General features: G+C 39.7%; 1 protein-coding gene across 1 annotated transcript in view; it reads right to left on the bottom strand.

Moving 5' to 3' along the window:
* SPTBN5 (spectrin beta, non-erythrocytic 5) overlaps positions 1-17711 on the bottom strand; it is an 88607-nt gene that overhangs the window by 58534 nt on the left and 12362 nt on the right. The window contains exons 10-29 of the mRNA XM_085062343.1: positions 16425-16657; positions 15826-15979; positions 15150-15350; positions 13781-13987; positions 12482-12673; positions 11610-11762; positions 10955-11085; positions 10022-10273; positions 9200-9487; positions 8303-8549; positions 7332-7471; positions 6651-6750; positions 5908-6078; positions 5652-5816; positions 4675-4901; positions 4280-4466; positions 3286-3486; positions 2151-2267; positions 1408-1571; positions 383-515 (exon numbers count right to left, since the gene is read on the bottom strand). Coding sequence (XP_084918469.1) covers positions 383-515; positions 1408-1571; positions 2151-2267; positions 3286-3486; positions 4280-4466; positions 4675-4901; positions 5652-5816; positions 5908-6078; positions 6651-6750; positions 7332-7471; positions 8303-8549; positions 9200-9487; positions 10022-10273; positions 10955-11085; positions 11610-11762; positions 12482-12673; positions 13781-13987; positions 15150-15350; positions 15826-15979; positions 16425-16657 — 3663 coding nt within the window. The remainder of the gene's footprint in view (positions 1-382; positions 516-1407; positions 1572-2150; positions 2268-3285; positions 3487-4279; positions 4467-4674; positions 4902-5651; positions 5817-5907; positions 6079-6650; positions 6751-7331; positions 7472-8302; positions 8550-9199; positions 9488-10021; positions 10274-10954; positions 11086-11609; positions 11763-12481; positions 12674-13780; positions 13988-15149; positions 15351-15825; positions 15980-16424; positions 16658-17711) is intronic.

Here is a 17711-nt window from a genome sequence, read left to right as displayed (position 1 = left end):
TTTCTGTGCCATGTGAAGCGGTATACTCTGTGCATCAGCAATCACAATTAAAAGAAAAAAAAGGAAGAAAAAATCCTAAATGGATACCATACTGAAATATCTACCTATTAAAAACAGAAGAGATTTGCTCTTTGAAACTGCAGACATTTTAGCATGCAGTTGTTTCAGACAGCTCAGCCCCCACGGTAACAGGATGCAATGCTGCCTGTTCTTCAGTCCTTCCCACCCACTCTTTATTCTTTTCTTTTCCCATCTTCCTTCCAGTTATTTATATTTATTCCTTACTCTGTCTTTTAATTTTTCAAGGACAACCTTAGTATCTGTTTACAGTCTCATTAAATACAGTTTATTTGATTTTTGATCTGTTACTCAGAAAACTCACCAAGACATGTTCATAATCATTTCCATAGTCTTCAGAGCTGGCTGTTTGTTTCTGCTGAGTGATCCAGTCTTCCAGATCTTCATATTCTCGTAGAAACTCATGCAAGACAAGAGTTTCATCCAGCTTCTTCCTTCTGTTGGGGGAAGAAGACAAGATAATGTAATTAGACCAAAGGAATGTAAGAGAAGGGCAATCAGTAACTTTCTTCCAATGAATCCCCAAAACCTCTCACCATCTAGACTCATTCTCTGTAATGAAAGGGCTGACTATTTCTCAAAATTGTCATTCTGCTTGCAGAGCCTCATTCCTTTTCTGAATGAGATTTTTGTGGGGGAAAAATCTAAATTGTTCAGATGTTTTTCCTTCCTGACAACAAACCAGAAGTGTACAAGCCTTTGTACAAGGCAACTGGTCTGTTGTAAACATCTTGCTGTAATAATAACAGACAGAAAGTGAAATGAAAAGTAAATGATGCATTCAAGAACAAAAGCCTTCCTATACTAACACAGTCACTGAGTATAAAAATAAGTGTATCCATTATTGTCTCCCTTACGATATGTAAAAATAAAGTAATTTTCAAGTAAAATTAAGGTAACCTTCTAAAAATATTTTTTCCTATTGAAAGCAGGTTTCAAATACCACAAATGCAAGTCAAAATCTGGCATCTCACATCACTTTACAGGAGGATGATTAAAGGTAAAGAGTAAATTTGTGGGTTTCAGATCCTTAATATATAGCAAAACTCCTTGAATAGAATTTAGAGGTCTTAGTCAAATGAAGGCTCATAAATGCACAAAATTATAATACAGAAACAAGCAATTTCTTAAATATAGTCAAAACAAGAGGAGATATTTAATATAATTTAATTGTAAAATGATAATAAAGAATAATGTTATAATTCTAATTAACAAATTATTTGTAATATAATTAATATAAATTCCAGTGAAGTAACTGGAGATATCCATTATTGATTTCAGTGGGCTTTGAATCAAATCTAGGATCCAAGGGGCAGTTCTATTTTATACCTTGCGGCTGCTAGCTCCTGTAACTCCTGGAGTCTTGAATGAACTTGTTCCCTTGGTGCATCAAACTCAATATACTGGATGGAGCCCACAAGAGGAAGAGTTTGGGCACTTTCATTCAGTTCTCTCAGCATATCTTGGTAAATAGCAATCTCATGCTCCAGTGCCTGAAAAAAAGAATGGATTGAGAACCATTTGTCCAAGACATTCACTGTTTGTGAACAGTCTAGGGTGCAGTGATTTCAAAATTAAGAGAGAAATAATTTTGGGAAGGATGAGATGTTTCCAAGACTTGATAAATTTTAGATTATTTTCTAGCAACATTTAAAAAAAAAGTACATAAATTTAAACAAATTAGATGAATTAATACAATTAGAGTTTCCTGATGGACTATTTGGCACAGAAAAGTATTCCTGGATTAATGCTTTATCTGTATCTTTGGTTTTAGGAAAAAAATTGTAAGGTTTCTGCATATATCTGTTGAAACTGAAAAGCAGACAGTCAGTTTTGACTTCAGAAAAACATGAGAACATTCACCATCCTCTTTTTTCCCCAAATGACATTTTTCTAGCCGTATTAGTAACCTGCATTGATCTCTTATATCAGTTTATTCATATGTAGACATATATCAATGCAAAATATCTTGTAGATGGCTGGACACCCAACCACCCAGGAGACAAAAAACTTTATAACTGTAGAGAGACCAAAAGATTAGACTAGCCTACAGAATTTAAGCAGATAAATACCTTATGTTTCTTGATGAGTTTCTGTGTTCCATCTTCGTCTTTACCGTAGTCCTTGCTTGTCACAACTGGATATTTTTCTGCTATCCAAGCCTCCAGGTCTGAAGTATTCATTAAAAACTATCAGTTAAAGAGAAAACAAGTGAGCTTCTACTTCAACTTGCAAAACACTTGAGTAATTTTTTTTACCTAATAAATTCTAAATGGATAGCGTACTGTAAGGTTTACTGCAATGCCTTATTAAATATTTAATTCACTATGAAATCATAAAACTATGAAGGAGGTCATAGATGGAAGACTTCAGTGCAGAATAACTAACTGTATAATATCAGTGTGGCATTTCTCCTTCCCCTGCCTGAGAAGTTCAAATCACTGTAAGAATCAGGCTTCAAAAAGTCTACAGTACTGTTTTTACAGGCAGAGGAAATAAGGGCCAGATGATCAAATATTCCAGGGAACATACTTTAGCTGGGCCTGTGAACTCTGTGCAAGTACTTGTGTCTACAAAACTGCATATGCTATCTGAATAATTGCACTCCTACATGACCCTCTGATGACAGAAATTTGGTTTATCAATATAAATATTTGCATGCAGTTTTATTTTTTTTTTTAATAGGCTAAGCATGAAGGTCCAGAAGCCCCTAAGAAATAATAGAGCCAAAATCCCTGACTTGCTCTGAGAATGAATGAATGTTATCTGTTCCTCAGTATCATTTTACTGCCTGGAACATTGCTGCCTGAAACAGGTAAAGAACAGATGGCACAAGACATCCCCCCCTTTTCTGATTTCCATGTCATAATTCTCCAGTATGAAGGGCCAGTTCAGAACCCATTATGTTAATAACTCAGAGCCTGAGACTGTGTAGACACAGAAAAAGGAGCTACGACAGGAGAAGTGTGTGCTCTGTGCAGAGCCATGAGGGATGGGTTAGATCCCAAGGGAAAATTGTAGAGCAGCAGGTCTAGAGTGGGGCTGCATTCAGCTGTGCAATCCAGCCCTCCATTCCCATGAGTCTGGCCTCAAGCAGCTGAAGAGAATACCAGTCCCAGCAAAGCTGGTTTTCCATTCACTTTAGCACTTAGGTCCTCTTGTTTGTCTGAAGAAGCTACTGTGTAAGCTCTTTGCTTTAATTTGTACCTCCTGGAAGCCAACTGAGTGCTGCAGCTGCTTCATCCTTTCCTCACAGGACTTCTCCAAGCCCTGCCAGGCAGTCACAAGCTCCTGGCATTTCCCACTTATTTTCTGAGCTGATGGGTGCTGGTCTACAATCATTGCCTTTCCTTTATCCAGGACCCGCTGGACTTGCTGTTTGTGGGCATTCACTTCTGCCTGCAGTTCCTGGGAATGAGATAAAAGAAAAAAGTAGGAATAAAGGAAGGAAATGTGAGGACAAGTAAATTCTGTGTGCTCCTAATCCTAGGCAAAACTGGCAGCTGGTGAAAGTGGGCAGTTGTGGTAGAAATAAGACAGCCCTCATGTCCATTTGTGGTACTCTGCCCACTGTCACCATCTGCCCACTGTCACCATCTGCCCACTGTCACCAGCACCAGCAGCACTGTCACCAGTTTTGCAGAATCAAAGCCCCCAGAAATCAGTATCAACCTGTCTTTATAAATATAGTGACTGTAGCTTGTCCAGACCATCATAAAAGAAATGCAGATTTAAATAATTTTTAAATGCCTGTTATATGCTCTCCTAGAAAATCCAGCATGCACAAAACTCAAGACTTCATGTATAATGAAGCAGTAAGCATAAAACTACAATAGGATGAGCATGTAAGTCAAAACATTCAACCCAGATCAACCTACAAAGGGCAAACCCCTCTGGTTTTTTTTATTTAGTGTCAGATACACTAGCTTTCTATCTGCTTTTAATGGTAAGAGCTACTCAATTTCTCAGATTAATAGTACTTCAAAATATGACAAATTTTGCAGTTCTCACAGGAATTTTGCATTTGTTCTGAAAATCATCACCACACTGCTGTTTTGTGTCAATCCACTGAATCACTTTAGCTGGGCTAGAGCTGAAATCAGCGAATGCACTCATTGGAAGAGTTGACTGTGCAGGGTTGCACGCTGAGGTGAAGTGCAGTGTGCCCCTGTGCTATATTACACTTGGTTAAAGGAGTTACCTTGTGTTTGTGCAGCAGGTTTTGAGCCACATCCAAAGACTTCCCACAGTTGGTAGAATGGACAATAGGCAAACGCTCATTAATCCAGTTCAGTTCCATATCATGATAATGGTAGAATTCATAAAGATCCACTGCAGCTTCCAGCAACTTACGCCTCTCATAAAGAGGTGCTTGCAAAGACTCAAACCTAGGGGTCAGCCATTAAATTTATGTTAAAACAAAGCTTTATTCTGATTCTGCCAAATGAATTAGGCTATGATACCATTGTGAAGACTTCAAAATCTCCTGAGTATGGGTTAAACTTAATCAACAAAGAGAATTTTTCAGAAGGTAGAATAGAAAATGCTGTTTGTAACAAGAGATGGGTGGAGACAAAAAGCAGAGGGACACCTTACCTGTTTAGATATTTCTGTGTTTCATCCAGAATCCTCTGGGAGTCAAAGTGATTGGTGGCCATTTTCCTTGCATGAGATACAATAGCATTCATTTTCTCTGCCAGCTCATGTGTCTCATTTTCCAGCTGTCTGTGCTGCTTGAGTAGATCACGGCTGGAGCGCAAATCATGGCCTGTCTCGGATTCTTGAAGAACTTTCTCAATTTTTTCTATCTTCTTTTTGGCATCCTGCCAGGAGAAGATTAGCACACACTCATCCTGTTCTTTCAACACCATTTTCTTTCCCTCACCCCCTCCTATGACAGCTTCCTGGACACAATTTTTAAACCCAATTGTCCTCTCTTGGTAATATGATGGCTGGGTATCTCTAAGAGGAATCTGCTGGGAATATTTTGTTTTGCAAACTATTTTGGAGTACTCTTCTATCTGAGGCACTAAACCACAACACTGAAAACAGTCTCTTTGAAATATCCTCAGCAGCATAATAAAAAAGAGTCAAACAATCTTCAAAGACTTCAGATTGTAGCTAAAACACAACAGCAGTTCCATTATTAATTATCTCAAAACAGCTTCATTGCAAATTCTTCTTGCTGTAAAATTTGACTGGATGACCATGTGCTTAACACAGTGCCATGCCTGTGGCCCCCAGACTGCCTCCAGGCAAGTAGTTGTGTTTGCACAGCAGTGACCCCTGCACAGCTTTGGTTGTTTTCCCAGTACAGGATGGCCACACAGATGCAGTGCTGAGCCTGAGTTCAACAGCCTGATGCTCTACTGGCACTGTTATCATACTCAGAGCTTTGAAGTGAGCTTGGGCAGAAGAATATTGGGCTTTTTTCCCTGGGACTGTAGACAAAATGGAGACCTTAAAAGCCACTTTTATCTGGATGGTATTCTCCTCCTTTATGTGGTTTCCACACAATAGAGGAACCAGTCTCCTAGGCCATCCCTCCCCTCTGTTCCCTATGACTTCCTGACCTGGAGCAGTTCCATGAGCTGTTCCTGCTGTCCAGCTTGTCTCAGTTTGTCACCTCGCTCTATCATCTTGCCATACAATTCCTTCCAGTTCTTTTGAAGCTCTGACATCTTCTCCTGGACAGAAGCTGCAGCATAGTGGTTGTCTTGAATCAACTGATTTCCTTTCTAGAGAAACACAGCGCATCATTTTATTAGCAGATCAGCATCTATCAATTTTGGTTCAAGATGGAAAGCTTAGCTGCAAAGCTGCCTTCACCTTTATCAATGTTGTAAAGTGCTCCTCATTAGCCAGCATTTCCTTCTCAGCAGCCTCATGCCACTTCAGTTTGCGTAGAACATTTGTTGGATCACGATAGGACTCATCTGATGCAATCTTGTACTTCTCTTCCATCCATATCAAAAGCTCAGCAGCATCACGGTTAAACTCCTTCGAGGAAACAAACAGGATTAAATTGATTTGGCTAGTGAAGAAGCATAATCTTGAACCATAGATGAGGTTTTAATCCATCATAATAGTATTTCTTGGTGCCTTTTTTACCACATTTACTAATCTATTGCCTGTAATTGTCAGTGAAGATTTGCATCATTGATAGAATATTTTAACCATAAGAGGACCAATCCTCCAGTTTAACTTTGCATCTCAGCACTGGAAGTTAGGTTTAGTGCCAAAATGTAGAGTAAAGGTACTAAGTTATTAAGGCTCAGAACAATAATAAACAATGAGAAGAATAAATTTATCCAGTAGACAAAACATTCTGTTGATATTTTTCATTCAAATCTCCATTTTTGTTTTGGAGTTTTGCTATGGTACAGCTTTGTAAGTTTTATCACCAGTGCATCACCTGCTTCCTGGAGAATAAAGTTCTGTCCCACAGTCAAAGAGAAAGTGAGCAGCAGTAGGAATGCTCAGCAGTTGGAGATTTTGTCTCATCTTCAGACAAAAGGCAAAATTCAAAATTCACATATGCCCGACCAAATCTGCAGTATCTGTCCTTTTACCTGTAGCTGCAGAGAATCCAACAACCTCTGTTTTCTCTGGGCATTGTTTTGTATCAGCTGCTCCCACCTTCTCCGGAGAGTGACCATTCTCTCTTCAATACTGCCAAGAAAAACAGGGAGTCCAATGCTGTACTAGTATTGGTTCCCCTTGCTTATGCTGTAGACATGACTGTGACATAAATGTAATCTAGTTGGGCTCACCCAGAAAACAGCCATTTCTTGCTAGCTACTCTGGGGTTTCCTTTTGTGTGGCTGTATCCCATTAGTGAATTGCAGTCATACTCTGAAACACTGAGACCTCCCCCTTTCCTGAATATTCCATAATATTGTTATACTAGTCATAATTAATTAGTAACTTCCTCCTTGATATAAGTGCAATGAGGCTTTGGAATGGCTTTCTAATGGCAGTAGGGCTGGCAAGAAATCAGATCTTTAGGGCATTTTTGTAAATTTGTGGAGGGAATGTTCAAGGCATCATCACTTATCATTATAAGAACATAGTCTTATGATCCAAGAGGTCCAATCTAACCCTCTGTTTCTAATTCTTGTTTGTAAAGGGGTCCGCTTACTAGATGCTAGTGGACATCAACTAGTTTATTCTCAGAGAAATTTTTTCTTTCACCCTGATCACATTAGATCATTCATTAAAGCTAAATAAAAAAGGAATGGTTTTGGACTCACGCAGGAGATGCAAAGTGCCTGCTCTCTAGTAGGTTCACCCCATTTTCATTGAGTGCTTCCACTCGTCTCTTCAGTGCCATCAGGAGTTGCTCAAATTCCTGATGTTGCTTCAACAGGCTTCGAACAGCATCTACATGGTCCTGCATTTGAGAAAGACCAATTGATCATGAGTTTTCTTGGTCTTATTGTTTCTGTAGCAGTGAATAAAAAATCTGGGCCTTACTTTCCTCCTCCTCTTTCAGGCAGGAGATGCAGTGTACATTTTGCATGTGCCTAAGGATGTTCAGGGCTACAAACATGCAGCAGGTTTGTATCATATTTAGTTTCTCTATTCTATATTCCCATTATGGTTCCATTTTTACCTTTTAAGAAAATCTGCAATCTACATTTATGCCAGCATCCTGGCACATCTAGGGATGTGCAATACAAAAGATTAACTAAGTAAAACTTTATTCTACTCAGTTGATCCCAAAGTATCAATGTTTTGGGTTCAGCTGAAAACATAAGAGGAGGTGAGACAACACAATCTCCTTCATGGATTTTGTGAACATTGTCTCCATTTGTTTTTTTGCATCATATGCTTTAATATTCCTAAACTAATTTTAAAAACCCACCTTAAAAAAAAGTCATGTTTTTACTGGAAAAAAATTACTACATTCAAGCTGAAACCTTATTTTTTGATGGTTAACCACCAAATGGAGTAAATTTTATATAAACCATATGACACGTGCAAACAGCAACAAATCACAGCTCTATTTGTTTTTAAAAAATTTTTTTAGGGACAATGAGCTTTGTTCTCATTTGGATGACTAAGGACATAAGAATGTTAATAAGATCCTGAAAGTCTAGTTCCCAAGTATGGAAATGCCATGATCAGAAGAATGAAGAAGCTTATCTAATAAAGAAGATTGTTGCTACTTCCTGGATGGGGAGAAGAAGTAGGAGAAACCAAGATCAGCTGCTGTACATACCCCAAGGTCATCCCCCTGCAGAAAAGCCTCGTGGCCAGAGAGGGCTGCATTGATGCGGTCTCCCTCCCTGTTGAACTTCTGCAACTCCAGGCCATCCTGCAGCTTTTTCCATCGCTTCTCCCACATTTCCTCCAGCTCTTTGTTCTCCTTGGCAAGCCTCTCCATGGACTGGTGGACATCTCTGGTCCTGCTGTTACTGGGTTGTTGGTGGATTACTTTGCGTCCAAGCTCTTCCAGCTGCAGAAATCTTCCCAGAGTTAAAAAGAAAATGAGACCTCACTGCATGACACAGTATGAATTCTCTTTCATTACAGCTCATTTCTCTCTTGGCAGTGCCCATACACCAAATTTCCCTGCCTCCCTTTTACTTTTTTCCTGCTGGCCACAGTTATGCACTACAAAGTGCAGCTGTTTTATTGCTCAGGGATACAGCTGGAGGCAGTAGGGGAGATTTCCCTATCTGGACTGAAAGCCCATATAAGCAGGCTTTCACATTAAAAGGGAAAGGAGGGCCAACAGTATCAGGAAATTTGTAACAGTGCAGAAAAGGAGCTCAAAATGATGGCAAATGGAAGCATAAGGTCTGAGAAGGAATAGGGGAACTGGAATAAAGTACAGATGGCACTCTCTGAGACTGTCAGGAGAGCTTGTAGAATAGTGCTGCTGCAAACATACAGCTCCTCTTTCCCCCTCCATCAGCTGCCAGGATAAGTATGCAAAAGCTGACTGGATTTTGTGCTTTGCAGTCTCCTTTTGTCACTAAGTTTCAAGTGCATTTCAATGAACTTTCAGTAGCACTTTCCTGTGCAATTTCTGTACATGATTTACATGTTTGATTTTCACAGCACTGAGAAAATTCTGTCCCCCATTCTGTCCACCCTGTCAGAATCTCTCTACCTTTCATTCTGAGAGCCAATTTCTATCAGTAGGTCTTGATGTTCCTTCAGCAGCTGCTCTGCAGAAGCCACATCCAGTCCCATTTCTTCACTGCTCAGTTTCTCCCGAATGCCCTCTGCCCACAGGAGGAGCCTACGGCTGTCCTGCAGGAAGGCCTGTTGGTTCTGAGCCCACTGCAGAATGTCCTGCTTCTTTTGGATCTCCAGCTTGAGCTTTGCCAGCAGCCTCTCCATGTTTTCTACCTGCTCGGTGATGGCCCTGCTCTCTGCAGGGTTGGTGTCCTTGATCCTTCAATAGAATACATTCAACTGTATGAACACTTATTTAGAGCTTGAACCAGTACTTTTTAAAAGGGATGAATTTGTATATTCACACTTCCATGAAAAAGAATGTCACCTAAGGCAACCTATTCCCATTGTGAATGTACAGAAAACTTAAAGAAGTAAAAAACTTTAATATTTCAAATTTGAACTCCTGTGCACAATTCTCTTACCCTCTTTCCTACCATCACCCTTGCTTCCCCTGATTACCCTCTTTCAGGACCCAAGTGATACCTCCAGATTTTGAACTAGGCAACTCACATTAGTACAGATAGTTTTTTAGAGCTGCAACAATCCTGTGGTATTCATCCTTCTATGACTGGGAAGTCTGGAAACTTCCCCAGTCACCCAACCACACCCAGGAGAGATCAGCTCAATCCAGCAGGCAAGTGAGTTCTTTGGGTTTCTTTTTAAAAGCTGCTCATTCTCTTTATAACCATAATTTACAGCACAATCTTGGAGAACTAGCAAAGAAAGCTGAAACAATGAGAAAGTTCCTTACAATTTTGCAGCACTCTTCAAGTACTCAATTTTCCTCTCTATCACCAGGACCTCTCTCTCAATTGTGTACAGTTTACGCTTGTCAGACTCCAGTCCAGCAGGCAAGTTCCCTGGTTCCAGATCTCTGAGTTGGACCATCTTGTCTTGCAGTAACACTCCCACACTCTGACAGTCCTGGAGAAATGTCCTCACATCAGCCACCCCAATCAGCTCAGAGCCTTTCTCCTCCTTCAGAGTTTCCATGCTTTCCCATCTTGAAGAGAGGTAACAATTATAACCATGGTTATACATTAACTATATTTGTTTTCTGTTCAGACAAGGTCTCGTATAAAGATTTCATCAGGATTTAATTGGGCTGGGCAGGGGTGAATGCTAGCACTCCCTCACAACATCAAAGCTCATATCAGTGTCATCTCATGCAAGGGGACCTGCTCAGGTGACTGGAGCACTCTGAACATGATGCAAATAAGCAACCACTGTCAAAATCAGGACCTGGCCATGCCCACTGAGTGGTGTGGTGTCAGCAGTGCATCCACAACAGGTACTAAATACACTTGGTGAAGTCAAATTTGGTTTGATGTTCCTTTCAAGGTTTGTGAAGTGTGTCCTCACCCTGATGCTTGAGTAACCAAACCAGCTTCAGTGCTGCAGAGCTACTCTGAATACATCACTGTCCCCTGTGGGTGAGTTCACCCACCCTGGGGGTGAGTTCACATTGTGCTTTAACATGCACACACAAATTTCTACAGTTTAAATGACTTGGTGTCAGGGTCCTGGGGGCACCCCTCAGTCCTGGAGATATGGCACTGGGCTCAGGGCCAGCTGAGGGCTGCCCCTTTCCTGCTGGATCCACTGTCATCTGGAAGGGGTGTGAATGGTCAGCTCTGCAATTGCCCCCACGAGACAATTCTCTGTTTATCAGTAGCACTTTTACCTGATGTTGATCTCTTCCATCCAAGTCTGGATCTCAAAATATTTGTTGGGACTGATCTTTCTATATTTAGCAGCTAAGTTTTCAATATCTTCTAGCTGGCCTTTCCCTGCAGCCAGTTCTGTTAAAAATCTCTAAAATGGAAAAGATACAAGAATGAAGAACTTGAAGTTTTTGCACTTCTGTGGACACAATTCTCAATAATATCTTATAACCACTTTCACAGTTGAATTCTCCATTTGCCTGCCTGCTGACTCCATGCACACCTGTGCACACAACTCCCCTGCAGCCCCCTGACCTCCCTGCTGTACACACTACATCTGTGCACATATGTCCCACTCCACTGGGATGCAAATGCACCAATGGATTTTTTAATAATTTGGGGTTTTTTTTAAGTGATGTAAGATGAGCCACAGAAAGAATCCTTTTGTACCATGATATTTGTATAGGATATCACATTCACAAGAAGATAAAGGGACAGAGTCACATCAGCTTCGGTAATTTCGCATAGTCTGTACAAACGAAATATCTGATCTCTGCATGGCTCTCTAAGTTGAAATTACCAAAAAGGCATTTAAAACATCTTTCTCAACTTTATCTTTTCTCTCAAGGTCAGTTTGATTTAAAAGTGTAATCTGTGAAGAGGAAAAAGCAGTACCTGATATTTCTGCTGCATGACCTCCACATTGTCTGCTTGAGGTTGAAGAGTCCGGAAAATGTTCTCTTTCTCTCTCATCCATGACTGAAATTCTTCACAAGAGCTACAGAAACGATAATATCCAATCATCTCCTCCAGAGCCTTTTTTCTGTCCTGTAAAACAGATGAGGTCTTAACTATCATTGTAATAACTCCTTACCATTTGAAGAAACAGAAGAAAGATCCTTGCATTTAAGATGCAGTACACAGGCGGTAGCTTAGTAGTTTTCCCAGACACTGCTGAAAGAGAACAGAACATGAAATTTTAAGATCACAATACTTCTTCCCAGACCAACAGTTGTTTAAAAGCATCAGAGAATGATTTGGAGAGTGCTCAGCCCCTGGACAGGCAGGAAGGCTGCTTTGGTACTTGCTGCTGTTGACTGAAGGCAGTAGTCTCTAGAATACGTAAAAGACACATAAAACACATTTGTGTTGGTCTTTAGGGCATTGTTAGAGCAGGTGGGAGTGAAAAGTAGCATATCAAAAATGCAGGTTACAGTTTATTTTTTCCTGGTGTCAGGCAAGACAGCCCATAGATTTAGGAGCTACACCAAGCAAACTTTAAGGGGAAAAGAAAAAAGATTACACAAAAGAATCTGCTTTTCATAAACTAAAAATACTGGAAGGTAGATGAGAAATTTGCCAACATGAAATGTGTTTTGATACAAAACTTCAGTGATAACCTCAAGTCTTGAAGTCCTACGGGAATTAACAGGATTGAGGCACATTATTAAACTGAAAAATAGAAGCCAGCACAGTGCTAAATTTCAATTTACATTGCTTTGGACTTGACTTTTTCATGAACTGCAAAGCAGAAAGGGATGTTATACCTCAGCCATGCCCTGTAGATGTTCATAAAGTGAATCTATTTCTTCTTGGGTCTTCCAGATATTCTCTGGAAGAAAATGATCATCTGGATTTGAATTTCCAGTGGATGCAGTTTCAGATGTTGTCCGGGTTCTACTGAACGTTAGCTTAGCTGTCTTTTGATTTAAGTCACTTAGGGAATCCCTCTTTGTCATCTGTTAAAAAAAAAAAAAAAAAAATTGACAGAATCAATGGATGAAAATTTCTGATTTGGATAAAAATTTCATGTGGAAGGAAAATTTGGGCTTGCTAGTTCAAACCACAGCATTCTGACCCCTTAAAGCAAAAATTTCTAGTATTTTTTGGAAACGATTTCCACTGTTTTATTCTGAAAAAATGAATCAAATACCTGAAAAACATTTTGGTTTTGTTTAAAGAAGAAGTTTGATTTAACTCATTTTAAAATATATTGACTCAGTAAAAAATCCCATTTTCTGCTCAAATCAAAGTTGTTTGATTGTTGGGGCTTTCCTATTTTCAGAAATGCCAACAAAGCAAGGCAATTGACTATGCTTATGGTTCTCTTTGTGGTGATGTTTTCGTACCTGAACACTTGCAGTTTCAAAACCTGTGAGTGCCCTAGTGAATCAATACTTCTATTTGTGCATCAACACCATCTTGCCACATGCTTTTTCACATATAATGGCAAAGTAATAACATTTGTGTTCTAATAAAAATTAATGAGTTAATAAAGATGTCAGAAAGAAGCAAGATATGAAATGTGTCATTCATTCATTCATTCATTCATTCATTTCCCCTGAATTCTGTTATTAAATGAGCTGATCTCAAGCCAGAAGTTCCCCTTCTGGACAGTGAAAGAGAGGAGCATCTGCAGAGGTTGACTTCATCCCATATGCCTTAAAAATAGGGGATGGTATGGGTTGCTCCTGGAGTTGTGGGGTGGTTCATCATTACATTAGGATACAAAAAGAATTTGTAGAGATGTTTGGATTAAATGTCTCCTTTTTAAATATTATTGAAACTAATAATTTTAGGAGAATAAAGAGTGAGAAGGTATTTGTGAGGACCAGTAGAGGCAACTAATATAGGTGAGAATATTTCGAGCACTTAAAAAAATACTAACAATGTGTTTGATGAGCAAACAGGGAACTTCTTTTTCACCTAAAAATTTGCCCCAATTCTAATCAAAAACTTAATTTGGAATATTCCATTTTGGCAAAATAAGTAAAAAGTAAATAATTGAAGAACAATTTAATTTTACATTCTTCAACAAAACGTGACACAATCCGTCATGTACTTACTGCAGCTGGAGCTTGCTGTGCTGCGGTGTCAGCCTGCTCTCTGAGGCGCCTCATCTCGGAGGAATAGGCTGCAATCTCCTCCTCCAGGCGCAAGTGACGATGCAACAGTGCTTCAGCACTTGATTCATCTTTCCCATAGTCCTTGCTGGTGAGAAGGGGCTGCTTTTCTCTCAACCATGAATTTGCTTCGTCGATGTCAGCAAAGTACTGAAGGAACACAGGAAAAAACCCACTGGGATTCATCCTGAAAGTATCATATCCTGCTTTTTCCTCTTTGTAAAATTATGAATAAGGAGAAATGCCATTAGGTCTGTAGCTGTAAGGTTACTTCCAGGTCTTGTGAAAGCTGTGAATAAGGTAGCTCTAAACCTGTGATGTATTTCACGCTCACAACACAGATAATTCACAGAATCACAGTGAGTAAAGAGATTCAAGGATTGCCTATATAGCTCTTTAAAAACTCCTAACTAGCTAAAACTTCCTGGTGCATAACAGCAGCAGTGAAAGGAACACGCAATGTAGGATGTTGGTAGGCAGGCACTGTGTAACTCCAACAGGTATTTTCTAAACATTTAAGGAACAACAATTAACTTGGCCTACAACAGACATTTACTTTTTTTTATAATTTGCAGTCTGCCTGCCTACGGTCATAGAAAACCGTAGAAAAAAGGTTTTGAGACATAGAATAAAGGTACAACAGAAAAAAAAGAAAATCCGTGTTAATGAGAGATAAAAAAAGAACTAAACCACCATAATGGTGTTAAACTTAATAGAGAGAAGAAAGAATTTAGACTTTCTCAAGAACAAAGCTGTTCAGTTTTGTTCAAGCATTTCATGGGAACAACGGACTGAGCAAAAAATTTAAGAAGGGGAAAATAAGAATACCTAAGATAATGTGATATGCTTTAAGAATGCTGCTTTTATACAAATTCCTTATTTGCAGATGTGTGAATGTTTGTGGGAATAAAGTCATTGGTCAGAATGGAAGTGTCAAACACTTTGCAGGATTTGTGAGGTCCATGGTCAATCTAAGTCTTACAACATGTTTCATTTGTTGTTCACCTTTTGAATTTTTTTCATTTTAGAAATATGTCACACAGCTACCTGATCCCACCTTCTTAGAAGACTGCATTAGCACTATCATGTGAGCTATTTGCATTAGCATTTTTACCTTCAGAGCAACTCCCAATTGCACAAATCTCCTGCCTGGCTGGCTTGCAGGGGGATTGAGACTTTGCTGCCAGAGATCTTTCTGAAGACCAACAGCTGACGCCTTTCCTGCCACTGTCGCCCTCCATGTGGGGACCTGGGGCAGAACTGAGCCACATCCATATCCCACATATCACACACCCCAGCAGAACCCTCTTACCTGTTTGATGAGAGCTGCTGCCTGCAGGCGCCTCTTGCGATCAGCCACCTCATCCTGGAGCTGCTGCCACAGCTTCTGGAGGTTGTCTGTCTGCCTCAGGATGTCATCCTGGCACTCAGGGTTTTTCTGGCTGAGCTCCCAGCCTCTCCTCATCACATCTGCACATATGGCCCTGTGGGAATTGCACTCGGCTTCAAGAGCCTAGCACAAGGACAGGATCCATGTCAGAACAGCTCATTGCACACCAGTCAAGAGAAAAGAGGGTATCCTACACTCTGCTACTGTCATGCATGCATTTCCAAGACCCCCATGTCTTATCTTTTCACCATCTCCTCTTTACCCTCATTTCTCTCGGCCAGGAAAAGAAGGTGAAAAAACCAGAAACTAGCAACCCTTTTTTTTTTTGCCCATCAAAATTAGCTGATATGGAGCCCAGTATCTTCATAAGAAGTCCCACTTTTAGTCCAGTATGAAGCACATTCCTTCTCTACCCTTTCCTTGCCCTCTCCCTACCCTAAACACTTTTCAAAAATTCCAAACTCTGGTCATGACACTTGAGATAAGGATTAGTTTGACAGCTTTCTTAGAAGTGCTGCACTGACTGAACTAAAGGACATTGATGTTCTAAAATCTTGCTTTAATACAAAGACAAGGCACCAGCAGCAAAGTAAGATACCTTGTTCTTCTGAATAGAGGCTGTGATCTGGCTGACATCTTTCCCTAATGTTGTCATTCTTGCCAGCTTCCATTTCTCAGAGATCCATGATTCTTCCTCTTTGCAGTCACGGAAGAATTCAAAAAGCTTCAAAGCCTCTTCTAGCTGAGATTTACTGAACCAAGGAAACAAACAGCGTGTGACAGTCAGAATTAAGATTCCACAGAAACAATGGTAGAATAATCAAAGAAAAATTTAAAAATCTAGAATCTGAATGCCTTTAGTTCCTCTTTGTCACATATTAATCTATTCACAGAATAAGACAAAAGAAACAAAATTATGCTTCCTTCTTTCTCCAGGAGATGAGGAGATAACTATTTTCTATTCAGACTTCTCACAAAGCAAGTTATAATAAATGCTAAGACTAAAGCTATTCTTCATCTATGAAAGTGAGTGATCCTTCCAGGCATTTGCAATCAAGACACTTGAGCTGCTTTTGTTATGTCTTTATAAATGGAGAAATGAAAAGATTTCAAATGCTGGGAAGCTGTGCCTTCTGACTAAAGAATTAGGACTGGGCATCCTAATCAACAAGAATAGAGCCACAAGCACAGCCCTACCGTGACTTGCTCTGAGCTGTGAGGTTCTGATATAGCTGATGAAGCATCTGAACTTTTGCATAAAGCAGTTCTGTTTTAACTGTGCTGTCCTTGCTGATTTCTGCTGTCCTCTGGGTGATGTGTGTCAGTCTGCCATCATACGAAGAGATCTGCGAGTCAACCAAGTTGTGATTCTGCAGCAAATCTACTACTTCCAGGAGCTGCTTCCCACAGTCCTGGGAATTCACTAGCACCTACAAAGAAAATGAGAAATAAAGAAGGGTGTTGTCAGAGAGTGCATCCAGGGTCTCAATAAAACCAAATAATTTGAAAAGTTCCTGTTGTCTCTCATAGCTTCCAAATGTGCAAGAGTGTCAGCTAGGTAAAGCTAAAAAGCTGCCTATTTAGAGAAATTATACTTTTCTTTCAATTCCACAAGCTAATGGCAACAATCCAGAGTTTCTATGTCCTGCAGTGCAAGTAACGGGCTCATGAAATAAGCAATAAATAAGATATTTCTTCTGATTAAGCCCTCAGAATTTGCAGTCACTTTGCTATAGACCCATCTGTAGGCAGATTGATTCACAGTCTGTATTCAAAGAATTCTGCAATATCCTATTTTATGCTGTGTTCTAACTGCAATTTTGTTTTATTTGAGGAGCTTACTTGTCCATCTAAATAACGAAAATAAGTACTTCATAGTATTTAATTGGTGGCTGATGAGAAGAACTTATCAGTCTGTCTTCTTTCTAATGGATAAATGGATACAATTATTAATCCTAGAGTACTATCTTTCCTTATCAATCTTTTCCCACATTCTCAGGCTATTGTTCCAACAACATTTCTACCATTAGATGTTCTCTGTCTAGTAACGCTAGGACAGAAATATTTATGACTTAGAGATAGCTCTTATCTTTAATTTGAAATTCAGAACTTAATATAGCAATGCTGACTCTTTCGGCTTGGGGACAAGGCAACCTGTAGTCATAAGAATTTTTCTGCCTTCAGGGCAAAGAATGTATATATACTTCCTTCCATTACAAAATCTGTATGAACCCAGTTATTTCTAATGCTAAAGAGAAGACTTTGAGCTCTGTCACTCTGGTGAGATTGTTGGAAATTCTTATTAAAATCAATCACAATGCATTTATTGTGAAACTTTCCTTTCTCACAAGATTATCTACCTGAAAGGCTGAGCTGATTCCCATCTGTATAATTACTGGACGTACTTCTAGAAGCTGATTCAGAAGAATTATTTGGAATGGAAACAGGAGGTGTATTGATCCCACTTTTGCTTTTGCACTTGTA

The sequence above is a fragment of the Lichenostomus cassidix genome, chromosome 5, assembly GCF_008360975.1.
Source record: "Lichenostomus cassidix isolate B80296 chromosome 5, HeHo_3.0, whole genome shotgun sequence".
Classification (NCBI taxonomy): domain Eukaryota; kingdom Metazoa; phylum Chordata; class Aves; order Passeriformes; family Meliphagidae; genus Lichenostomus; species Lichenostomus cassidix.
The sequence above is the reverse complement of the archived record's forward strand: the minus strand, read 5'-3'. Positions and strand labels throughout refer to the sequence as shown.